The 25,108-nt window shown below is 31.0% G+C and overlaps 4 protein-coding genes across 8 annotated transcripts; 2 read left to right on the top strand and 2 right to left on the bottom strand.

Moving 5' to 3' along the window:
* Nucleotides 1-381: 381 nt before the first annotated feature.
* On the top strand, nt 382-4,642 carry LOC108547740 (Bardet-Biedl syndrome 7 protein homolog). Its single transcript, XM_017900387.1, has 13 exons — nt 382-523; nt 644-833; nt 1,054-1,222; nt 1,300-1,376; nt 1,477-1,729; nt 1,797-2,059; nt 2,166-2,355; nt 2,603-2,683; nt 2,750-2,896; nt 3,440-3,561; nt 3,618-3,727; nt 3,809-4,088; nt 4,510-4,642. The coding sequence occupies exons 1-13, from the start codon at nt 382-384 to the stop codon at nt 4,640-4,642; spliced, it is 2,157 nt and encodes a 718-aa protein (XP_017755876.1).
* A 357-nt stretch (nt 4,643-4,999) lies between these two features.
* Nucleotides 5,000-8,957, bottom strand: LOC108547737 (zinc finger protein 354A). The gene is made up of 7 exons (XM_017900385.1): nt 8,849-8,957; nt 8,006-8,327; nt 7,221-7,896; nt 6,828-7,046; nt 6,613-6,755; nt 5,374-6,017; nt 5,000-5,293 (listed from the first exon to the last, which is right to left on the bottom strand). Exons 2-7 carry the CDS (start codon nt 8,249-8,251, stop codon nt 5,275-5,277), a joined length of 1,947 nt encoding a protein of 648 aa, XP_017755874.1. The 5' UTR covers nt 8,252-8,327; nt 8,849-8,957; the 3' UTR covers nt 5,000-5,274.
* Nucleotides 8,958-9,306: 349 nt separating this feature from the next.
* Nucleotides 9,307-14,113, top strand: LOC108547735 (transmembrane protein 184C). 2 transcript variants are annotated; one of them, XM_017900379.1, is made up of 7 exons: nt 9,307-9,430; nt 9,966-10,272; nt 11,651-11,687; nt 11,775-12,052; nt 12,294-12,500; nt 12,580-12,795; nt 13,080-14,113. In XM_017900379.1, the coding sequence occupies exons 2-7, from the start codon at nt 10,025-10,027 to the stop codon at nt 13,360-13,362; spliced, it is 1,269 nt and encodes a 422-aa protein (XP_017755868.1). In that variant the 5' UTR covers nt 9,307-9,430; nt 9,966-10,024; the 3' UTR covers nt 13,363-14,113. The 2 variants fall into 2 exon arrangements, with proteins under 2 accessions (XP_017755868.1, XP_017755867.1); XM_017900378.1 differs by having other exon boundaries at nt 9,307-9,698.
* Nucleotides 14,114-15,435: 1,322 nt separating this feature from the next.
* Nucleotides 15,436-22,014, bottom strand: Opa1 (Opa1 mitochondrial dynamin like GTPase). Of its 4 annotated transcripts, XM_017900381.1 has the most exons (18): nt 21,922-22,014; nt 21,395-21,638; nt 21,197-21,332; nt 20,998-21,108; nt 20,507-20,551; nt 19,312-19,398; nt 19,072-19,229; nt 18,834-18,997; nt 18,490-18,754; nt 18,206-18,397; nt 17,951-18,135; nt 17,523-17,684; nt 17,130-17,317; nt 16,851-17,065; nt 16,531-16,788; nt 16,266-16,466; nt 15,965-16,169; nt 15,436-15,758 (listed from the first exon to the last, which is right to left on the bottom strand). In XM_017900381.1, the coding sequence occupies exons 1-18, from the start codon at nt 21,948-21,950 to the stop codon at nt 15,694-15,696; spliced, it is 2,910 nt and encodes a 969-aa protein (XP_017755870.1). In that variant the 5' UTR covers nt 21,951-22,014; the 3' UTR covers nt 15,436-15,693. The 4 variants fall into 4 exon arrangements, with proteins under 4 accessions (XP_017755870.1, XP_017755871.1, XP_017755872.1 ...); XM_017900382.1 differs by lacking the exon at nt 20,507-20,551 and having other exon boundaries at nt 20,977-21,108; XM_017900383.1 differs by lacking the exon at nt 20,507-20,551.
* Between the last annotated feature and the right edge of the window lie 3,094 nt (nt 22,015-25,108).

The raw sequence follows: 25,108 nt of genomic DNA, 5'->3' as shown, positions 1-25,108 counted from the left end.
TTCCCTCTTTTTTCTCAAAAATATTTTTTATCGTTTGCTATATTAATTCTATTAAACAATAGTTGTAAAGAGCAGTTTGTTGTGATAGATCGTTGCCACGGTTAAATTGATCGTCGCGCATGTGCATTGATCCTAACATGCAGTACTATCATAAGCAAAGCAGTGACAGCCTTACCAGTCATTATAGATTAACATCCTTTTATGGAAAACCTTGACAACTTTCATTTTTCCTTGAATCCTCGAAAATTATTAAAATTTTTTAAAAATTCGTACAGCAACAAGTAAACCTATCGAAGTCACTCCTACCAAATTTAATTTTTATTTAACACTATCATTAAAAAGGGGAGTCATTATTAGAGGAAGAATCAAATTCCTTGGAAAATGACTTTGCCATTGTCAAGAATAGACTATGCAGCTGTAGGTGTCACGTCTCGGGGAACCACCAAAATATTTCCTCCCTCAGAGCATAGACAAACGCAAAAATTCGCTGTTGCTGACCATGATGGCATACTCCATGTTTATGGTGACCTTTACCTTTCATTTTCTTATTTTTGAACCAAGTTCCCTAAGGATGAAGCTTAAAAGCTTTCCACTTATTTTATTAATTCAAATAAACAATTCTCTTCTTTTTCTCAATTCTCAGGTCTAAAGAAGGGAGAAATGCAAGTATTATTTAAATCTTTGCCAGGACCAAAGATTAATAAATTAGTTCTGGGTGGTACTGGACGTGACAAGATATACATTGCACATGGAAATACTGTCAAAGGATACACCAAAAAGGGAAAATTGTTCTTAGAGTTTGACACAAATCTTATAGATCCTATTACAGCACTGTAAGTAGAAATTAAATATCTTTTAATACCAAAATAGAAATATTTTTCAATATTCCTGGCGAAATATTTTTCAATATATGTGTCAAATAAAGTATCAATTAAAATGTAATAAATAATAGATAATAATGAAGCAACAAAATTGGAAATGTGAATTAGTATTAAATAAATATTTAACGATAGATAGAATTTGTAATTCTAAAATTAATAAAAATTTGCTTAGATACGTGCTTGGTCCAGATTTAGCCGCATGTGCAAGAGATCTCTGTCACAGATACCGCGATTGCAAAGATGCTGACTCCTATTTAGCTGGTGAAACCTTGTACGACGTTGTTCTCTTGCCTGCTGATAACACTATCGTCTTTGTTATACTAGCTTGCGGTGACTGCGCTGTAAACCCTAAAATTTTCAAAATTCACGATTTTTAATTGATTAATTTCCGAATGCTGACAAATTCAATTTCTTTCAGATACGAGTCCTTCATGGTACCAAGACCCCAGCGATTCTCAGACTTTCAAGTGTACCTACAGTATTATCTTTATGCAGGTCTATCTTAATCTCTATCCATCTCTTGGATTATCTCTATCTAAGATTATTTTTATTGTCTTCGTTCATATTTCTCAAGTCTTTTTGCTTTTTCTAATAGAGAAGGGGATGTTGAATCTAAGGAACGTGTTCTGGTTGGAACCATGGATGGCAAAGTGGGTTTACTGATCCTTCAAGGCAATAAAACGTTGAGGATCACTTGGCTCTTGCATACGACTCACTCTGAAGTTACTTCTTTAGACACTTACGAACTGCAAGATGGCTTAGACATACTTGTTGGAAGACAAGATGGTACTGTTGAAGTGTATGCTTTCCCCGAAGAAGACACAGTACCATCGCTTCGTTTTCGTTACGTAGGTGTGCTGTATCGAAGCATTTAATAATTTACCATCAGAATTGTAAAAGAGATTCATTTTGTAGAATGCCAATGAAAGTATCAGTGCAGTAGGAGGAGGGATAATCGGAGCAGCAGGGTATCCTGAGGTGCTGGTCACCACATATTCAGGTCGAATATTTGGTTTGACCACCAAACCACCTGGTCTTCTAGAAGCTGATCAAAATGATGGTTTGATGAAGTTGAGAGCAGAGATACAGGGGTTGCAGGAAAAGCTCAACGAAGAGAAGGAAGTACCTAACTTCTCGGTGGATTCCTTAGCACCATTGATCTTATCTGTAAATCACAGGTACGAAAACGAAGAAATTAGGTTTTACTTCTCACCAGATCAAACATCAAAAAAATGAATATTAAAATTAAAAATCTACATATGAAACACGACTTAACTTTTGCAGAATGATTTTGAACAGGGAAGATGCATCCTATTCTCTTTCTGTAGAACTCGATACACCCATTGATAACATTTTAATACAGTCAGATACTCCCATTGAATTGTTAGACGTGGAAAGTAACAGTGCAGTAGTTAGTTTGTCGGCCTGCAATCCTAGAGATGGGAACTTCGTTGTTGCCACCTATCGTTGCCAAGTGAGTATGTATTGAAATATATACAGTGCGAATCGATTAAGGATGATCACCTAAAATAACTCGTTATATAAACGAGGAAAAATAAATAGAAGATTAAATAAAAAAAATAGCATTCAAAAATAGGAGCCATTTTAGAAATTTTAAGTTACTTCGATATCTTGAAAAATATGACTCATACTCACTCCGTATATAATTAACATCACGATCGATAAAATAATTAACAAGCTGATACGAATAATCTTCACAGGTAAATACCAATCACCTTGACATGAGGCTACGAACTATAGAAGGTCAGCCGGGTACTCTGCAAATTTACGTCACTTCGCAAGTATGTCTATGGTGTTTCCTATTGCTACAACATAAAATAAAAATTTAATTATTCTTTTTTATCTAGGTACAACCAAAATGCTGTCGCAGAATATGCATACCTATATCTGCTCTTTCTCTTCACATGAGACAGCACGAACTCGAAGACATAGAACCTAATAATGGAGGACCATTCAATGAACTCAAATTAATTGGAAATTTCACCGTCGCGGAGGTAAAATATCAAATTTTCCAGTTAGTAATAAGTATAAAATGAATTAAGTACAATGAAATAACTATACCTGCAGAGGATAACTTCCAAGATCCCCTAGGTCATCTTTGAATATTTATTTATTGTGCTTACAGTAAAATATAGTACAAAATAATAAATGAAATAGTAAATACATACAAATACGTATAATAAGGAATATTATACATATTAATGCATGTTTCGAATTATCTAAAAAATTTAATAAAAATTAAATATGTAATTAATATATAATTAATAATGAATTAGTAGGAATTTAGGAGTATTTTATTTCATTTTTTTTTTTAAGGTTGCAGATACGAGCTTTTATTATATTGAAATATGAAACTCTTTGTCTCAGGCACCTCTTATCGAGCAACCCGACATACACTAAATTTTCATAAAATCGCTACGTGGAGGTTAATATATTTATCAAGCAAAAAGTTATCCACCTCGTACTTAACTGACTTGTGATCCTGAAACATCTTGTATTCTTTGACTTTTTTGTTCTTGTAATTTTATATAATTTAGATGCATGCCTGGCTTTCATTTGCATTGCCTGATGTTCCTGAAAGACCTCATTTAGAAGACGGAAAAGCTACATTGACATATGTCTCATCCTTTATTGGAACTCTCCTGAAATGTATATATAAGTAAGTAACATGTTGGATGAATGAAAAATTCGATGTAACATCTGTTTAATTTCTAGGAAAGGAAGTGCAATTTTTCTTGGAGAGAATATATCAAGTATTATAATTCTTAGAGACATATTAACTAGAGAAGCAACAAAAAGAAAAATCAAATTGGACGTCTTTTGTGGTATACTGTTTTTATTTTATAATATTAATTACTTTTCTTTCTAAGTTTCTTCTGTTATCTTTTGTTACCTGATCTTCATAGATGTCGCCGAAGGTAGCATATCCAGAGTTTTGGAATTAATTTTTCCACAGTTGAATGCTGCCCATGATTTAATTACAAAGGTAAAAATCTTAAATGCTCTTGAGGAATGGGAATTGAAAGAAAATCCAAAAGAAAATTTGTGCACAGAGTATCAGGAACTGATACAAAAGGAAACTGATATTAAGTCTCAAATGTCAAAAGACAATGAAATATTGGAGAGACTACACGCAGTAATCACGGACCTCTATGTCGATTGGGAGAGAGCTAAACGTTCTCGTAGGTATGTATTAGTACTAACAATTTCAATTAACAAACTTTTGTATGTTTTTTCAACGAAAAGTATGATATCCTTCGTTACTTTAACATTTGTCGTTCAAAGTACTTTTATTTAATAAAACAGATTCAACAGAACAAATGTTTATTTAAGAGAACCAATTTAAAATATCAATCTTTTTTTTAAGAGATATGATAGATAAATTATATTAAAGGCTTTGTAGAAACACTATATACATTATAACAATAAGAACTAATTAATAGAAAATTTTGTTAATATCCTTCACTGATTAATTTAACGATTATAGAACTGAAGGACGCATATGTTAGCTATATTAAAAACTAACTTTATCTGAAAAAAAATTCCTTCGAAAGTTAAAAAGTTTAAATAAATTGCATCATTTTCTATGTACATTTATGTGTTTCAGAATCAGTAGCAAAGACGCTGCGGAGAAGCTCAGCGCAGCCCTCAAATCCCGAGAATTGGCTCAGCTTTTACAAGTATTTATTGATACGAGTAACACGGTGCCTGCACCATCTTCAGTACCTTCGATCATCTAATGACTGAACTACAAACACTTTTCTTTTGCTTTGTGGAAAATGCAATAAAAGTGGACCACAGTGTTTCTATAAATGTCTTCACGTAAAAAATATATTTTTTCAACGACGATTCGCGATATAAACCACTAACTTACCTAAGACTTAAAAATGTACATGTTCAATAGTATCATTATTATCGTTAATTATAGTACAATATATGCGTGTATATATTTATCTGTATATGTGTATATGTGTCTGCACTTTTATGTATATATATACACACACGCGCGCGCGCACACACACACACACACGCACACGCACGCACACACACACCTTGAACTAATTAAATTGATATAATTTTTTAGTAGTTACTCCTATATATTTGTACTTTTCCAAGTTTTCTGCTAATACCAGTCTTAAGAATAATATTTTAAACTATATTCATAAAATATTCCCTTAAAATGTAGCTCGCAGAGAAATTGGAAAGTACGTTTATGCACATTACATAGGCAGTGCGCGTTAATGCGTAGCACTTTGAATCAGTCATCCACAGCAGAGGTCTCCGATTTCACAAAGCGCCATCTTTGTGCACGAGATCTTTTACTCTAACCTCATGTTACAAAAATAACCTTTCGTTTTATCTCCAATAGACATTACATGAAGAAATACTGCCTGTAAAAGCAATAATATAAAGATTTAAATCTCTATAGAGTTTTTACTAAGATAAGATAAAGTGAAGCAAATAAACTTACATATTATCAGTTGTACGAACAACTGCCTCCAATGGGTCTCTATCAGGATTTGTGTCTGGAGCTGTTGTCACTGTATATTCTAAAGTTTGTCCCCCTGCGTGCGGCAAAATGCTTTCAGGATTATCATCTGGAGGAACGATCTCCACGACTCCCGTTGCCTCCACTTCGAGTTTTAAATCGCGAACAAGATCTTGAATAGTTTTTGCCTGTGAACCTTTATCATTTTCTTCTTCTATACTTTTGCCTGCTATGACTCTGTTCATAACCCTGTCGGCTCTTCCTCTAGAATGCGTATGCATGTGTCTCTTCATATCGCTTCGCACTCTGAATCGTTTTCCACATACTGTACATGGATGGGGTTTTTCCCCAGTATGTATACGACGATGGTTTTGCAAGTAACTACTCGCTCTAAACGTTTTATTGCAGTATTCACAACGATAATTCTTTTCACCAGTATGAATCCTCCTATGGACGATGAGGGAGTATTTTCGTGCAAAATCTTTACCGCAATATTCGCACTGATATTGTTTTTGTTCTGAATGAATACTAGTGGAGTGATACTTCAAATCTCCCCATTGGCGAAAATGTCTGCCACATTCCTCACACTTATATGGTTTATCGCCACTATGAAGGCGCTTATGAACCTATGTTTGGAATAACTTGTTTAAAGAGGTATTCAAGTTTCGAAGTTCGGCAATTCGATTTTTATGCTTGTTATAAATGATAATCATGAAAATACATTTCTAAAGTATTAAGGTAAAGTTTATAATCATTTAACTTTCACAAGAGGAAACCCAATCTATATTGCCAATTGTTTAAAGGTTTCAAAATTTAAGTAGATAGCAATTTCTATATTGTATAATATTAAAGATAACTATTTAAAATTTTGTTTATAATTAAGTAAATCACGAAGAAACTAAGCTATTAACCCCTTGTCCTACGATTTAAATTCCGACGGCCGTGACATAATCAACAGCAAAGTCGGTCACACGTCCAGCCACTTTGTGCTAATGCGACGAAGAACAAAACGTAACCGGGGCAAAAAGACATCAACGAAAATAAACCACGAGCCTGACCCGTAATGTTTGCGTTGGGCTCTATCTTCAAACCACGGCTCTCACCCGTAACATTCATGTTTCGCCCGATTTCCTTACAAGTCTTACACGATATTGTAGGCGAAGGAGTTATAAATAAAATTTATAGATAAAACTACTTGTGTTAAATAAATTTTAGTCTCACCTTTAATGCACTAGCAGCAAAAAAGCTTTTTCCACAAACTTCACACTGATGAGGTCGTTCTCCACTGTGAGATCGCATGTGATACACTAAACTATTTTTATGGTGGAATGACCGATCGCATTGAGGGCAAGTTAATTCGTCATCTGTAAAAGTAATAAATTCTTTTATAAATCCTCAGCTAAAAAGAAAAAATCTTTGAATATAGGTATGCTTACTTGTTTTCCTAGCCTTCAATATCTTCTTTTTTTTCGTTGTTTGTGGAATGTCAGTCTTTTCTTTATCGTGGATGCCCTGTTCATTAACAGTTGATGGTTTCACGTGGTCCCTATGTACATGATCCGTGACATCGGTAATTGTCCACAACGGTGATTCGTTGTTCACCGTTGATAATGGGGATTCTGTTTCATCATCTATGTGAGCACCTGTCTCCTCTACTGTAAATATATAATATACTAATTAAAACTCGGAATAGTTTCGTATCATCAAAATATAATACATGAAATCGTGTACATAAACTATTTATTATGAAAATTAATAGCAACATCGTGTGATAATTCTGTGAGAATAGTTCTTATAACTATCTTAAATATAACAAGTTTTATATTTACCAACACCCCTAATGCCCTCCATAAGATCTTCAGGTTCACTAAATTCTTCAATTACTGTGTTCTCGAGATTCTGGACAGACTCTGGTACAGATATTGTGATGTTCGTATTAGTTGCTTGTGCTATTCTTGTTTCCTGCTTTACAGGTTCATAATGCACCTTCAAATGCTCAAAAAATTTTAATTGACTACTAAATCTAGAACTGCATAGTTCACACTTAAATATGTGAGCTTGTATATCACTGGAGGGGTCAGCATTTATGACATCTGTATTTATTCTACTGCCATCCTTCCTCGCTGAACTTCTTTTGGTCTGTTGCTTCAGTTTACGGGGAATTCTCTTTTTATGGGGTAAAGATCTTTTCGGTCCAGAACTTGGAGCTGCATCTTCGCTGCTTTCAGCAGACACATCAACATCATATTCGCTTTTCACATTTATAAACTCTTGTTTTACATTATGTGTGATTCGTTTGAAGGACTGTAGTGTTGGGTACACTGGAGGTGCATTTGGTTCTGGAACAGTTTGAATAGAATATGTGTTCACAGGTGTTAAAGTCTCAAGGTGAGAAACATCTGGTAGAGTTGGATCTTCATGTTGAGATTGACTATGAAGCTGCTGCTGTTTCTGCTGCTGCTGCAGTTGAACAGCAACTAAGGCTGCAGCCAATCTTCGATCTTCCTGTTTCAAAGATCCAAAATTGATTTTTAATATATCAGTATAAAAAAAACAATGAATCACCTTTGTTAATTTATGTTGTAATAAATTATATGAGAAAACAATGAAATACCTCTGTTAATTCATGTTGCAATAAATCATCTGCTTCATAATATTGAGTTGCTGTACTATAATCTGTGCTTACACCAGCATTAATCATATCAACAACCATTCCTTCAGAGATTAGTTCTCCATTCAGTGTTAAAAGAGGAACACTTTTACTTAAAGGTTCTCCATCAGCCCTTTGAATAGTAATGTATTGTGCACCTTCCATTCCTTCTAGCAGCACTGCTTGTGCTTCTTCTGTAGTGACTTCCATGTTTATTTATGGATGATGGAAGAAGATTTCTTCTAGAATTATTTTCTTGCCATCTGTAAGAACTAGCTTCTTGTGCCTAAGAAAAAAAGTACACATAAACAGTTTTTATTCAAGTAATATCTAAGTGAACATATTGAGAATTTAAGCAACAATTTTTTCTAACATATATTCATTCATCATATCTTTAAAAAAAATGGCATTAAAGATTTTATTTCTTTAATAAACAAAATTATTTTCAATAACATATACGGTATAAATAATTTGTATAACTTTTATTTCCATTTATCAATGATACATTTACAAAAGTGTACAAAAAAAAATATAAAAATTTTATTGTAAAATTTACTTATATTAATCTCTTGTAGAAAAAAAGGTATACAATAACATTGAAGTGTCATTATCCTTTAAATAAATTTTAGTAGAACCGTCAATCTTAATTTAGTCATGAAGCGATGATTCAAATTTCGCGCGCTTGTGTCTTACAGAAATGACAGCAGAATCAAGGTCACTGCACCCGGAGCTCTCAGAAAATTTTTCTTAAGCTTTGATTTGTGTTCCAGCGGAAAAATCGGCCTCCTCTCACCTCTCTGTACCAACCTTCACAAGCTCGTGTGGATATTTCGTCTCCTTCTTGGAAAACTTGCGCGACATAAACAAAGCAAAATATTGAAACACTGTAGGACAAAATGTGACAACAGTGTTTGGGTCTTGACGCCATTAGAGCGGATGTACCCTTCTTTAGCCACCTACGCGAATTTTTCACCAACACCAACATTAACTACCAAAAAAACACTAGATGCTTTTCTAATCAAAATTCATCCCTTTTGTAATTTACTTTTATATTTTCATTATTAATTAATTCTTTTTCCTTCCATTTCTGTGGATACAGGAAATAAATCTTCTATAGGAACTTTATTTTTGTAATACCAAAACCCGGTGACTTCGATAGGTCTATTTCTTCCAAATTTAAGTATCATCTGTCAAAAGTTTTATACTTTCGGGGATACAGTGCGACGTCATTCAAGGAGTAAAATTTAAAAAATGTCGAAATAACATTCATACCTACGCAGTTAATTCTTGTGAAGTGCAAGATGTATTGCCTCATACACAAATTTTGTTAAAGAGACTTTTAATGAATTAATTATAGTTGAACAGTCATTAACGGTTAAAATCATGCAGGTATTGTGTTCTTTCGGAGAGATCTTTGTATTTATAAAGACAATTCAAGCAGATTTATAGAACAAATTTTTTTTCACGATTTTGTTCACCATTTACTACTGTTAGTGCTCCTGATAAGTTTGTATCAATGTAATCATATTAAAATTGATATGAATGGTTACTGGATCGTGTAATAAGGGGCGAGGGGATTAAAAGGCGGTTTCCCTCCTTCGTGCTGTCATTATCAGCTGACTCTTCGATTCATCGTTGATTCATTGTACCTAACAAGGTTGTTACGATTTTATTAACATTCCGTTACACCATTCACCATATTACGCGACTGTCTGATTAACTATGGCGGGATTATAATCATGAAATCCGTCAATTTTCCTTGAATTTTCGATAGAAATATTAGATTCTCGACCATTTGTATATATTAATTTATCCACCGTGTCGAGGATCATTAGTTGGATTTGTCATAACCTAATTCAGGTCACGATATGAATGGAAAAATCAGTGTTAAACTGTGTAAAGTTTGTTATTTCTGTTTTTCCAGAAGTTTTCGTGAATTGACAAGAAAAATTATGTGATATTTCCTCGAATTTCTAAAAAGTGATGGCTTCGATCTGTCGCCGCTGGAGACTATGGATTTTACCAGTTTTAACTTGTCTTTATGCTCTTCTGATCATAATTTTGGTACCAATTCTATTGGTGAATTCTATTAAAAATGGTTTTAATAAGCTGGATCAAGGAGCACTGGTTGGTGGTGCTTTTGTGTTACTTGCCTTGCCCATTGCTTTCTATGAAATTGTTCAACACATGATATATTACACACAGCCTAGGCTTCAGAAATATATTATAAGGTATGTCAATGATTTTTTAGTACATGTAGTCTTTTAGTTGTTGCTGTTTGGAAATTAAAAAATATTTACAGCCGATATTTAAATGGTCTTTCTTTTCTTACACTCTAACTTTTGTTTGATTATTTGTAACTTTCTATTTATCTTAAAGTTATTTGTTTTCAAGAACAATTCTTAATAAAATGATTCATTAAAATTTCCAGTTTAATTAAAACAGAAGGAAAAATTTTGTTTTATTATTTTCTATATCAACTTTTTATTAGATGTATATCATTGGAATATACTTCTACAAACTCTCTGTAAATTATGAATAAGGCCATCTTCCTCTATAATAAGCTATATTATTAGACAAGAAAAGATTATTTCATGATCAATTGATTTCAATTAACCATTTTGATCAGAAAATATAACTCTCTCAGTTATGTAATATATAGTAGCATGGATATAGATAGTAGCCATACTGTTTTCTAGATATTACATAAAAAATCTATTACTTGAAATTCAATAAACTAAAACAAAATTTTTGTTACGAATATTACAATTAATTTCTACTTACTATTTGTGTATGTTATTAGATTGTTTAATTTGAATGTATTTATTATATAGGTGTAAACATTATGCTTTCGAATGCTAATAACATATTTCAAGGAAACTACTTTAAAACTACTTTTTCTCTTTTTTCTAGAAACTTTCAAGGTAACAAAAACTGTGTTGATCTTTAATTAATCTTTGACATATTAAAGGTCAGGAAACATTGATACAGAGGAAGAGACTTCCAATGGATAAATCCATGTTTTATGAAATTTATAATTATAAAATTGATTAACCGTGATTAAATATCGTTTTTAAACATTTTTCTAATATTAAAATAATATTCAATATTGCGATATTTCGAAATATCATAAATATTAAATTTTGTTTAATTTTATTTGCCGTATAAATAAAATCTTTACTAAAAATCGTTATGGTCATATATACATATGTAATTTCCGGTTACGATATTAAAACAGTTGAATCTATTCAAAGGGAAATGATATGATTACGATAATGAAACAAATCAAAGTTTACTTTCTTGTTAAACTTGTATTTAAATAGCGTAAAATGGTAGTGACAATATTTTCGTAAACATAACTCGTAATCGAGATTATTTAATATGTATTAATGTTTTGTACAATATTAAAAAGTTGGAACTTTTTATCTATTAATTTCTGCTATTTTTTAGAATTTTTATATTTTAAAATGTAAAGTTCTAAATATGTTTCCTTTTGTAGCAATTTGAAAATTTGTGAATTTATTTACACGTATCTATTTATACCGTTTTTTTCATACTATTTTAGTTTTCTCGTATTGATATCGATGTAATCGTCATTTTCTGTTTTAGGATATTATGGATGGTACCAATTTATGCAGTAAATGCTGTAGGTATACATCTCTGACTTTATGTTTCAGCTATATAGTAAAGTACTTTTTTGTTTTAAATATAAGTACTTTCTAAATTTCTGCAGTGGCTTGGTTTGGTTTATCCGGAAGGCAGCATATATGTTGATAGCTTGAGGGAGTGCTATGAGGCATATGTAATATACAATTTTATGATGTATTTATTGGCCTATTTAGATGCTGACCGTCAGTTAGAACACAGACTCGAAATTTCCCCTCAAGTGCATCACATGTTCCCTTTGTGTTGTTTACCTGATTGGGAAATGGGGAGGGAATTTGTACATATGTGCAAACACGGAATATTGCAATACACTGCAGTTAGGCCTATAACTACATTAATATCTTTGTACGTACCGTGTATAAAAGATTTAAGACTCAAATAAGAATTAAGTATATACTAAAATTAACTAGCGAATATTGATCCTTAAGTTATATCGAATGTGGAGATTTTTCTGTAATAAATGTATTAATATATTTCGGTAATTTACGTATTCATTATTATCGAATATTGAATAATTTTGATCATATGAATTTCAAATTTATGTAGATGTAATTACACGGCAATTCATGACTAATTACTTTTTTAGTATTTGTGAGCTAAACGGTGTATACGGAGAAGGTGAATTTACAACGGACGTAGCTTTTCCATATATGATTGCTTTAAATAATTTATCCCAGTTTGTTGCCATGTATTGTTTGGTGCTTTTTTATCGTGCCAATGCAGAGGCTTTAAAACCGATGAACCCATTCGGGAAATTCTTATGTATCAAAGCAGTTGTGTTCTTTTCCTTCTTGTAAGTTTACATTATAAAGTTATATTTTCATTAAAATATATTTAAATCTTGGGTGTAACATCGCTTCTTCATTTTACAGTCAAGGTGTAATTATTGCATTATTAGTGTATTTTGATGTGATATCGAATATTTTTGACACAAAGGACATAGATTATATCAGAAATATATCGTCAAAACTGCAAGATTTTTTAATTTGCATCGAAATGTTTATGGCTGCAGTTGCTCATCACTACAGTTTTTCATATAAACCTTTTGTAAATTTAGCACAGGGTCAAGCATGGTGGGACGCATTCAGGTAATTAAATATTAATTTTGTTATATTTCGTTGAAGAAACATTTTTCCATATATAAGACATCGTATTCAAAATTATTAAGTATCGCATTCATTGTAGCCCGTGATTACAGTTATCCGTTATTTAGTGTTTGTTATACATATACTGATTGTTAAATATCAACTATATATTTTGATTGATTACTTAACCATATAAATAATATATTATGAATCTTATGTTATACATACTTTTTAAGGAGCAACTGTCGGAAAAAAACATTCAAATATATAATGCTTAATATGTTTAGGGCTATGTGGGACGTATCTGATGTTCATAATGATATCAAAGAACACCTGGGGGTGGTAGGATCCTCATTAAGTCGCAGGATACGTGGCCGAAGTGCTTATCAGCAAGCTTGGGGAAGTGCGACAGAACGTACGTCTCTTCTTCCAGAGGCTTCAATAACTACAGCCAGAAGTGCACCAGCATGTTCATTTTCCGGTTACAATACGACCGAAATTGAACAAAATGACGGTTCCGTTGATCTAATTCCGGATGTGCAGGATACTAGTAACGCGATAAAGACATAATCACATTTTTCTCACACTATAGAGAAGAATGTTTAATTAAGGGGTATACTTCGTTTGGAATGGCACACCTCCAATTAAGATTGCTCTATGTCGCTAGTATGACCTCTAAGCAGAGAGAACAAGAAAAATATCTAATTTTGCAAACGAGCGTTTTCCCCTGTGTATTGTACAAATTTTTCATTATCCTGATCATTTAACGACACATTTATTATTCTTGAGAGAGACAATGCAAAATAATAGTAGCATATATTAAAGAATTTGATACATGATCATGTTGAACACGAAACAAAATTGTCGTTTATATCGTCCATTTTACAAAAACGCTTCTTTCCTTCTTGATTTGCGGCCAATTATGCGCCTCGTGTCACCAATGTATTACCAAATAATTGTACATATACATACATACACGCGCGCGCGCATATATATATATATATATACACATATATATATGTATGTAACATATATATACGTTATATATACATATATATAGTGTTTACACTTAGAACAATATATCGGTACAGACCTACCTATAAACGTGTTACGCTATTTATTGCTGGTTTATTAACCCCAATAAGTGTATCACGGAGTTAGGCATTATTCAGAGATTTTAATAATCATGAGAACTATATTTCATGCTGATCATTGTTTATGTATTGAATAACTATTGGTCTGCTTATCGAATAGAATTTTGCCCAACTCTGATGTTGAGTGTACCGTAAGTAAGATGGAGGAGAAAAACATTCCTGCCAAATGTACATGATTATTTAATTTTATATCGACTTCGTTGGTTAGAAAAATACGAGATGCAGGCACATATGTTTTGAAGAAGAAAGATACTTAATTATATATGATATTAATGCATTAACGGCCGGCAGAAATGAAAAGAAATTTATAAACTGACGAAGTTCATTGAAACTATACTGTTAATGCGTTTGCGTAATCATATCAACACATTTCTCGTGCGTAATGGTGTTAATTACCGTAGAAGAGACGATTAACAAAACGTACTTTAATTTTGAACAAAACTTTCCTAACCTTATCAATAAAAAAATTTTATAAATACTCATAAGATATAGTGTGGATTTTCGTAAAAATATTTACATAAAAATGCGTACGAATTTGAATATACTTTATCAGATGTTTGGACCAAAGAATAGGGTATATTTTATCTTGAAGTTAGTGTTGTCCAGAATTTAAAAAAATGAAATTTAGAATGAAGCAAAGTAGTTTTCCGGTTGACCTAGTGATTTACATCGTCAATTAAAAACCTCGAAGAAAATATTTTTAATATGTTTCTACCGTGTTGTTTGTAACTTTGTGATATATTTGAAACTATCATTAGTCTCTATTATTCTTGATTAACGAAAAATAGAGATAAATTTCAAAAAAATACGTTATACTCTTTTACCACGAGAAGATATTAAGCATAAAACGTGTATTTTAATAATCCTCAGCTACTTTTGTATAAAGGCACATTTCAACTTTATAAGTACTATTGAACAATTTTATTGAGTATTTACAGCATACCTTTTGAAATAACAAAATAAATTAAATATTCAAAATCGTGACTAGCACCGTAAAAAATCACATATTTGTTACAAAAGTGTTTATTGTGTTTTCGTCATTAAACTTTCTCAATTTTTGATGTTTATTTCCTACTTTAGTTTAAGCAAAGTATGATAAAAAAAAAAAAAAAGAAGTAAAGAGAAACCACAAAACAAGAAAATATTGTCACTATGCTTCTACGATTTAAAATAAATATTTAAAGACATAAAAAATTTGGTTTCTATTTCTTTATTCCAGTTTACTACCTACAGAAGACATATATTCCTTTTGTATGCAGAGATGAGAGGTATATTATATGTAAAATGCAATAGGCATTATTTTCCCTAATCACGTAAAGAATATCTACATTTCATGTATTAATATATTACGCACATATTATTGCACGAGTCAATATTTGTTTTTTCAATCTTAGTTTTGCAATTTTCGTAAGTGACTCACTTTGATATAATTGATTTTAGCTAATAATATCTTGCATTTATCTAAATATACAATGAAAGTGCTGTAAAAGTCAGTCATGCGGAATCGACGATAAATTTAATAATGAAGCGAATAAAATTTCGCATATGAAATTTTAATGTTACCGGTTAAACGTTTAATTTTCATTTTCTCTAAAATGGGGGTACCAATATATCTGCATTATCACTCGATTAATGAATAAAATAAATTAATATCCAAACATTCGCACATCAGCCACCAGGGCTTATCGTTTATCACATTCTATGATATCATAGTTTTTCAAAATTCTAGACTTTCAGTCCAGTTTCTTCATTTCTCTTTGTTCAATGCTTGGATAAACTCCTCAAGTTTTTCTTGGATTTGCCTTACACGTTCTAAGATAAAATACAAATACAAAAATATAAGGATAGTCAAAGCTGCATATTTAAAATAACCTATTTTTTGCTTTCAAGTTAACCTTTAACTTATATTATGACAAATATTTCGAATAAAATTTTAATAAATGCACTTTTAATTAAATTTTTAGTGAAGAAAAGGTTACTTAGATTTATAGAAAATATACAGTAATTAGAAAACTTACTCAATTCCTCAGCTAATGTGACCCGTTTACCAGTTAGTAATTTTTGTTTTATTTCATTATCTTGACTGTAATCTTCCAGTACTTCTTTTATTTCTTTATCTAACCTACGAGCTTCCCGATTCATAATTTGCTGTCGAAGTGCATTTGCAGTAACTTTTAACATTTGCTGGATTCTCCAAAATAGGACAACATCATTGCATTCCATCTATAAACATATTTAAAAATATGGAAATAAATATTTAATACATTAAATTACAGAAATTTAAATATTATTTAGAAAATGTCTTGTTATTATGTATACTTCAGTTTCATGTCCAGTGTGATAAAGATAATATCCTTTCTTGCAATCATAAGCCCTGGCTAAACTCTGTTGCAAAAAGAATCTTCTGTACACTGCATACCACGTTTCTCGAATAGATTCATTATCGATTTCCAAACCGTTTTGTTGCAAATTCTGTCTAATCGTCGTCAGTTCGTCTTGCGTGAGTGTGGGAATGTGTCTCTATAAACAGAAAACCAGATAGATATTTCTTTCCTACAATCTAAATATTATTACAATTTCCTACTTTGTCTGCATAAAGAATTTTGTCTAATTCGTTCTTCACTGCTGAACGTCTCTGTTGTTCTTCAGTTCGACTTTGCCAAAACAGCAATCGTTCCGTGCGCCCAGGTCCTAGCATTTCTCGCAAAATTTCTTCTGTGGCTTGCAATTTATCTTTAACAGAAGTTTCTAGGAAACAAACTGCTTGATCCCACTCACGTTTATCAGTCACACTTGTATCTTCTAGAGTATTTAATTGAATAACGCGTAACATTTCGGATGCCTAAAAAATTTTTCATATACATGTTTCAAAAAAAGAAAGAGTAAAAAATTTAATAATCTTACTTTTTCTTCCCAGGAATGTCGTGCCATGGCTTCATTGATTACTGCATTTTTTAAATTATCAAAAATGTCATCATGATCTGGGTTGAGTTTTGCTTGGTTCATAAAGTGTTGAAATTTCTCTTGTAAACACTCCCAGCCACTTTCAACACTTCGAGCTGGTAACTGTTGTTCAGTCCACTGACGAAGTTTTATGTCAACGGTAGTATTAAATATGCCTATATTCAAAAAAATAATACATATACATAAAAAGAAATTCTAAGGAATTATTGTAAAACCTACTTGGATTTCCGGTTTGCGCCGCAGGCAAGTAGATATTTTCGAACACGTGCATGCTTACTTTATTCCAGATTCTATCCATTAACATCTTATCCCAATGTCTAGGCGAAACTTGAGATAGATTTACAATTTCATCCAAGATCTCCCCTCTTGCTTTTTCAAACAATTCATCTCTATCTAATTCTCTTAATCTATATAAAATATGAAGTATTAGAACAATACCTGAATATTAAAATATAAAATATTTTTTAACCAAATAAAAACTAAATTTCAACTAATTTAACCTTGATATAAATGATGGAATTGCTGAATATATTTTTTAAGTATTTTGTACTACTATATATTGTAGTGTATATTTTTAATATATTTTAGAGCATATTGTATGAAATTATTTACCTAGGAAAATTATTTTTCCATTCTGTTTCAAGGTTAAATCTAGTGGCTTTGAATGCATCTGCTTGCTGTTCTACAGTCTCACGAATCATCTTCCAAAAACATTCCGAAACTGCGAGACTCAGATTTTTTGTTGTAACTTGTCCAGACATTACTAAACCATCCCTAGTGGAAATCATAAAGAATCCAATAACCTTGAAAGTTATTCTAATCTCATGTATCTTTCTGTATCATTAATTAATTCATATCATTGAAGGATAATACAGTAGTCACCAGAAATATGATCGTAAATAAATTCACTAATTGTGCAAAATGTGAACGCTTATCAGGAGACTACTGTACACTTCTAATACTATCAAACTTATTTTTGAAGTTGCTAATCCAAATAAATTATGTCTGATATAATTACTTCTCCTCTTTGAAATACACACTTAAAAAGTTTTGAGTTCCTAAAGAACTTTTCTTCGTAATCTTTGATTGTTTGTATGCTATCCTCCTGTTTACCACGACCAGTAACAACAGCGAAGTAACCCAATGCCTTCATGGGAAACAATTTGCCAGATAATATCTTACGAACACGTTCCGGATTAGCTAAATTTTCTTCTGCTAAATCTACCTATTAATATCAAAGATCATCAGTTACATTTTATTAATCTAAATTCAATTCAATTTTTTATAAACAAAACCTTAGTTAAGACAAAAATAGTTCGTTTGCCAGAAGGATCCATTTGGGCAACAAGGTCAGTCACATTACTTCTTTCGGCATCTATGGATCCATCTTGGATACAAAGAATAATCGCATTCGGATTACTCATGTATTGTTGAGTCATCTGTCGAATAGAATCTCGTGTGTCTTCTGCCATATCAATTGTAACTGTCTGTTATACAAGTATTAAAAATTTTAGGCACTTTCGAAAATTGAATCAATATTATTCAAATAATATTTTTTTAAATAAAAACTATCGCTTACGCTAATTACACCTGGTAAGTCAACAAGGACCATGCGTTGTAGACCTGGTCCTTTTACAGTCATTGAAATTACCTCTTGACTAACTGTTTTACCATTTTTCACACTATTCTTCATACGTAATTCTACTTCACGTCTTAGCTCAGCTAATTCAGATTCTTTTGTTAAGTCAAATTCTCTTGAACTGTCTTTGAATTGAGCTATATGATAAGGACCTTCGCTTAAAGTAACTTTAACTGGAGCCCTTGTCATCATTTCACCACCACCTCTGAAATACAATTATAAAAATTTAGATACGAGAAAATTCTAATTAAATTTGTTTCCTTACTTTAAATATTTCCTGTTACCTAGGGAATATTCTTGCTTCAGCAATCATTTCTAATACAGATGTTTTACCAGAACTTTGATCACCAACTACTACCACTCTTGGTAAATGATCCGCAGTAGAATAGGAGCTATCATAGTCGCTAAGCTCATCTAAGACATCACTGTACATATCAATTAAAGATTTCTGAAAAAAATTATTAACATTAGGCTAATAATTTTAAATATTATATCGAAAGTGTATAATTATAACTAAATTACTTTTATTTTCTTATTACTCATTTTTTGATTGCCACGTAAAAGCATCTGTTTACGGAGTTCTTTATTTTCTCTTTCTAATCGTTCCAATTCACGTTGGTACCTCAATTGTATTTGCATTACTTCCTCCTGCATAGCATTTAATCGCTCTTGCGATTTTTCTTTGAATGAAATTGATATACATAATTATAGGTTTCAAAAACAATTAAAAAGTGAATTACAATTGCCCTAACATGTACATACGGGCTTTCTTACGTTCGTCTTCGACATTTTCGTCTACCAATGGTCGAGCAAATGCTATGGTATTTTGAGTTAACTGCTGCTTTGCTCCTAAATAAGAAAATTAAAAAATGTATTATATTAAGGTATATTAATGTAATATATTAATTTTGTTTACAATAATGTAATTTTGCTCATATAAGAATTAGTTGTATATTATAATTGTTTATAAATAAAAAATGGTGAAGTGTTAAAATATAATTTAAATGAAGTTTAAAGTAAGTATTGAATAATGGTAATAAATCGTTGATAAATAATATACTCTATTTGATCTATAAAGTATCGATAAAAATCAATCTTAATTCTAATACATCATACAAAAAGGGGCCTGCCCCATTCAGTATTTATGTTCATATTTTTAGTCATTTTAGATAGACTTACATTACATTTTAGATAAGTGCATTAGGATAATTATAATAGAACTCCATTTATTTGAAGAAAATTTTATATCATAACAATGTTCACAACAGTTTAAATATAAATATAAATCTTAAGATACTAATAAGCAAAAGAATAAGCAAATGGATGAGAGAAAATTTGTGGACTTATATTAAGTAGTTCCAAATATGTCTTCATATTTTCCACTGTTAGTGAATTTATTTACAATCACATATCTGAAAATTGATGTATTAGGTATTATAGTACTTAAGCCCTTATCGTGCGATTTAAGTTCCGATAGCGCATGTGATAATCAACAACAGAGTCGATCACACATTAATACATTTCGTCTGAATGCGACAAAGAATAATACATAACTTACAGTGAGACAGAAAAACAACGGCCAAAACTAACAACGAGTTGTGTTGTTTATATTGGGCTCTATCTATAAACCACACCTCCCACCCAAGATACACATGTTTGGCCCGACTTTCTTACCACAAGTCTCACACGGTATTATAGTTGAAGGAGTTAAGAATACTTTTGTCTCTATTCAAAATGTAATAAGTGTTAACTGAAATATAAAGCCTGTTTTTTGCATGACCACATATTTGGGAATCTATCCATAATGAGAGTCTGAAGATGATTTCCTATCTGTTTGAATGAATGGAGCTCTATTATACAAAATATTATAATTGTCTGGAAACAATTAGACAAAAAAAAAAAAAAATGCTGAATGGACAGACAATGAAATGCAAATAATCCCGAACACTTTACACACCTGAATAAAGTTGATATACTATTGCTGAGATTGCGTCAAATATACCTGAACAGAACAGACCATAATAATATATTTCTAATGAAATACATACACTAAAGAATATTTCACAAGAAATGACATTATGTTACAAGCTAGAACCTTTATGAAATACAAAGGAACAAATTGTACTAAATACTATCCATTCATAATTATAAATGAACATTGTTTACATGCTTTTAAATAATAGATTGAAGTGTCTCAATTCGTTTACCATAAAATTTAATGTTACCCGTTATAAGATGAGATGTATAAAAAGCAGAATTGTAATGAAAATATAAACATAAGGGGTTAGATTAAAATAAATGGGTGAAAAGAAAACGTGAGGCAAATTACTAAGTTAACCAGTAGTGAGGAAAATATTTGTACTATGAAATGAAAACTTTCTTGCATGTGTTAATATGGGTACATAAAAAAATTTATATTCAACTCACGATTAGAAAAAATAGTCACACCTGATTGAGTTTGATTAACTTCAGCTGCCTTAATAGCATTATCCAATCTTTGATTAAACCATTCTCCGTATTCTTTAAACTTTTCATTCCCAAGCTGCTTTATACGATGATCTGTTTGTATTAGTTCATTTTTCATGTTTCTAACCTTTTTTGCCTCAAGTTTCCACATGCTTAAATATTTTTATATTTTCATACTTACCAAGTTCAATTGTATCTGGTAACATATCTTTAATATGCATGAATGATTCACGAATATCATTCCATTTTTGTTCACCAGGAAATATATCATCTAACCAACGCATATCTGGCATAATTTCTTTCCATTCATCAAATTTCTTTAATAAAAAGTAATTCTGTAAATATGATATATGCATGAAATAATTATCAGTTTAAATACCTTTTGCAAAGTTACTCCACTACCAAGTGCACCACCCAACAATAGATATCGAATTTTCAAAGCCTTTCTTAAAATTCTTCCAATGAACATTGCATACGCACGATTGGAGTTTCCAAAGTAATGCACATGTGGTGATGCTAATAATGGTCGATAAATCTTCTCCATTCTACCTGATGTTAAATTTCGTATACTAAATAGGGGTACATGATATCGTGATGTCTTTAAAATTAATACAATCTTGTCCCTGTAAAAAAAACATTTAAGATTTCTATCAAAAATATTTTCGTTATTACCTAAAAATGTATTAAAAAAAAAAGAATTGCGCATTTTATTGCAATTAAAAAATCACTTAGTAATAAAATAATGAATATAAGATTTATAGAATCTATTAGTCATTAAAACATAACCTAAAAATTATAAAGGGACGCATATTAAATAATCTACGTATATCATATGATGTAACGAATATTATTACCATACATAACTTTTATACAACCAAATTTTTTTTAAGTATTTAATGATCTTACCCTATTTTACCACAAAGAATTTGCTTCATTATGTAGGATACTCTTCGAATAGTTTGTTACAAAAAAACAATGATTAAAATATACTTTTTCAGATATATATGTCATGTATCAAATTAAGAACTGAAACGAAATGATTCTGTTAATAATAAATGCTTCTGTTATTTAATGTATTTTAACAATGTACGCACAGATTACGAAAGGAAAGTACTGTTTGGTAGAGCACATGCGTGAAAATATGTGGCTCTTTTCGCTTCACCAATAGGTATTATGATATCGATTATACACTTTCGCCAATCAAACAAACAAAAAAAATAGAAAATTATAAAACGATTAGTATAATGAAAATTATAACGAAAATTAATATGGGTTAGGTTCATTTTGCATCAAATTATAATTGTAACAATTTCAAATTATGTTTTTAATAAACATTATAGATTAAAAATTATTTGATCTAAAAGAATAAAAATTCGTTATGTACAGGCATACATAAATTAAATTGAAGCATATTGATTGGAGCTTGTGTTTCTTGAAGTTTAAGATTTAAATTCAACATATTTATATAATTTGAGATATTATTTTATAGACTTTTAAATTTGTCGCGTATAATACCATTTTTATGCAAACATTTTCTTTATATATATATTTATAAGAAATTATGTAATTTATCCACTAAAAGAATTAAGTAAATCGATGATCGTGGGTGTATGTATATTTAATACATTATATATAGTTGCTTCCTCGGTAAATAATAACTGTTTAGATATATGTACCATATTTAAGATAGTTCTTTTGGGTATTTTTGTATAATTTTCTGTACAGATTATCTGATAGAATTCAAAATTAATCAATATTCGAAAGTGACGGTATGTTATGAACATTATACGAATAATAAAAGTACATTTTAAGGTTGAGCTTTTCATTATTTTAAAAACATGAAAATTAAATATAAATTTCCAATGTTAATGTTAATTTACTTCAAAATTTAATATTTGAGATTGTAGCGCACTCTGCTTTACCTCAACGAGTTTCAACAAATTTTTACTTGTCACTTTTTCAAGACTTTCTATATGTTACAATTTTAAGATATTTGCAAAATTTGTATCGAAATATCTCATTTTTCACTTCTATAAAGTAACATTATTTTCCGCAAAATGGAGGTTCTTCATTTCCACAATATATACGATTAGAAATGATTCTTTAATAATTTTATTTTTCCTTTGCAATCCTTATATTACAAAACATACTTTTCCAGACACATTGAAAATATGCTCTATTTACAATCGGATTGATGCCTAGTTTTGTTTTGTGCTAACCATCTTGTCGCTGTTGTTTTTCCGGTTGTTTGTCTTTACAGGAATAATATTAATATATCTATTCGCATAGGCTCTCGTATAATATGATTATGGCAGTACATTTACATTAAAGTCTATATCGTTATTTTTGTTTTAATCATTTCTGTTATACATTCAGTTATCTTCTCGGATATATATACATACACACACCATATGAAAGTCTACGTACTTAGAATTATGTGCATCAACTAGGCATATGGAAGGAAAGTTTCTACCATTCCTTTATTATTATAAGCTTTATTCTTAAATATGTGGCAATCATTATTGGGTTGTTGATGCCGCGATATGAGATCTAGGGTGGGAAAGAAATTCGAACGTATCGAATGAGGAAAAAACAGAGGTTTCACATATTGAACAACTAACTGCGCTAAAGCGATTCCAAAGTGGACCTTTATTCGGACAATTTTGGAAAAACGTGACGGACCACAAAGACAGCCAGCAGTTCTGATTTTTTTTCTTCCTCTTCTTTTCAATTATCGCGATATGTACGAATCACAAAAAGCCGACAAAAGCATGCTAACTCGATTGGACCCCAGTTTCCATCGTCCTTTTTCATAAATTGAATCAGCTGTGACATTTTTCTTCCTTCTTCTATTTTCTTTTTTCTTTTTTTTTCTTTTTTCTTTTTTCTTCCGGTTAACCTTAATTTCCCTTTACTTCTTTTTTCGTCACCTAAAGATTCGCTATGTTAACTAAAATGTTACAAATGTCCCTAGTATTGTCTAAAAGTGCTCTTATTTTTTTTGTTTTCTTTTAATGTCCGCTATTTTCTCACATTCAGTCTAAGTTAGGTTATATTTATAGTATTTATAAAGGCTTGGAATTATCATATCCTTAACGTTATACGAGCTAGCCTTGTTTTTTTTTTCTTTTCTTTTTTTTAATTATTATTAATGCCAAGCTGCTATGTACAGGTTGTCATTTTATTTTTTCTTCTTACACAACTTGGTTATATAACGTGGCCTCTTCCGTTGTACTAAAACTCGACACACGTCCCGATCGATTCACGTTTTTTTTATAACAATATATATATTTATATATATGACCGAAAGAAATCGGAATTTCTTCTGGCAGTAGGTCACATTACTTCCACCATGTATGATGGAACAAATAAGCGTCGGTTATGAACGTTTGCAGCGCTGCATTTTACAAGCTATAAGAGCGCCAACTATAAATAATACAAAATTAAAATTTAAGAAGGAAAAGAAAAAACTAAATTTTCACGAAAGCTTGATCACAATCGCGTTATCTCGTATACTTGAAAAAGAACACGAAGGAAAATATAAACAATTATAGTCCTGACTTTTTAACGATATAGCCCCTTCCCTAATTGTTTCGATTCGAAAACTTTCGCTTGATACATCTTTATGTTCTTCACGAACTGATTATAAACTGTTCCTTGGTTGCTGTCTTTTCAGCAAATAAATTGCTGACTCAGATTTACATAACTATCTAGCAACGGAACAGTGTTCCTTTAGCTACCTTAACGAACCTAACCTCTTTCATTCACCTCCGTGAGCCTAAGACTAGTATCAAAAGATCCGGTTACACTGGTTAAAGAAGTCTTTCTTCTAATCATTTTGACTGTAATTCTGCAGTGCATTATAAAGAAATCCAGTCCTACTTTTAGAAAAGGAATTGTATACTTTTCAGAGTGTTCCTAGTCACTTGAAAAAAACCTAGTCGCGTAATGCGTATCAAAAGTTGCTGTTTCTATGCTTCACTGCTTTTTATTCTCCCTTCTGTATACTTCTTTACTCTTCTGCTTTAAAAATTACAGATGATTCAGTTCCGTTGTGTCTAATGTAACAAAAACCGTACTTCTTAATCACTCT

Source organism: Eufriesea mexicana, unplaced genomic scaffold (genome assembly GCF_001483705.2).
Source record: "Eufriesea mexicana isolate 0111107269 unplaced genomic scaffold, ASM148370v2 scaffold1172, whole genome shotgun sequence".
Taxonomy (NCBI): Eukaryota; Metazoa; Arthropoda; class Insecta; order Hymenoptera; family Apidae; genus Eufriesea; species Eufriesea mexicana.
The sequence above is the reverse complement of the archived record's forward strand: the minus strand, read 5'-3'. Positions and strand labels throughout refer to the sequence as shown.

What these genes read in the sequence shown, in the direction of transcription:
- LOC108547740 (XM_017900387.1), top strand. Translation starts at nt 382, where the DNA reads ATGACTTTGCCATTGTCAAGAATAGACTATGCAGCTGTAGGTGTCACG. An exon ending in TTGCCACCTATCGTTGCCAA is followed by an intron (nt 2,356 to 2,602) that starts GTGAGTATGTAT and finishes TAATCTTCACAG; the next exon opens with GTAAATACCAATCACCTTGA. An exon ending in CAAATTGGACGTCTTTTGTG is followed by an intron (nt 3,728 to 3,808) that starts GTATACTGTTTT and finishes TGATCTTCATAG; the next exon opens with ATGTCGCCGAAGGTAGCATA.
- LOC108547737 (XM_017900385.1), bottom strand. Translation starts at nt 8,251, where the DNA reads ATGGAAGTCACTACAGAAGAAGCACAAGCAGTGCTGCTAGAAGGAATG. An exon ending in TGCAACATGAATTAACAGAG is followed by an intron (nt 7,897 to 8,005) that starts GTATTTCATTGT and finishes TCTTTGAAACAG; the next exon opens with GAAGATCGAAGATTGGCTGC. An exon ending in TTGCTGCTAGTGCATTAAAG is followed by an intron (nt 6,018 to 6,612) that starts GTGAGACTAAAA and finishes TTCCAAACATAG; the next exon opens with GTTCATAAGCGCCTTCATAG.
- LOC108547735 (XM_017900379.1), top strand. Translation starts at nt 10,025, where the DNA reads ATGGCTTCGATCTGTCGCCGCTGGAGACTATGGATTTTACCAGTTTTA. An exon ending in CAATTTATGCAGTAAATGCT is followed by an intron (nt 11,688 to 11,774) that starts GTAGGTATACAT and finishes AAATTTCTGCAG; the next exon opens with TGGCTTGGTTTGGTTTATCC. An exon ending in ATAACTACATTAATATCTTT is followed by an intron (nt 12,053 to 12,293) that starts GTACGTACCGTG and finishes TTACTTTTTTAG; the next exon opens with TATTTGTGAGCTAAACGGTG.
- Opa1 (XM_017900381.1), bottom strand. Translation starts at nt 21,950, where the DNA reads ATGAAGCAAATTCTTTGTGGTAAAATAGG. An exon ending in ATTCTTTGTGGTAAAATAGG is followed by an intron (nt 21,639 to 21,921) that starts GTAAGATCATTA and finishes TTTTTTTTACAG; the next exon opens with GGACAAGATTGTATTAATTT. An exon ending in AGGAACTCAAAACTTTTTAA is followed by an intron (nt 17,685 to 17,950) that starts GTGTGTATTTCA and finishes GATTTCCACTAG; the next exon opens with GGATGGTTTAGTAATGTCTG.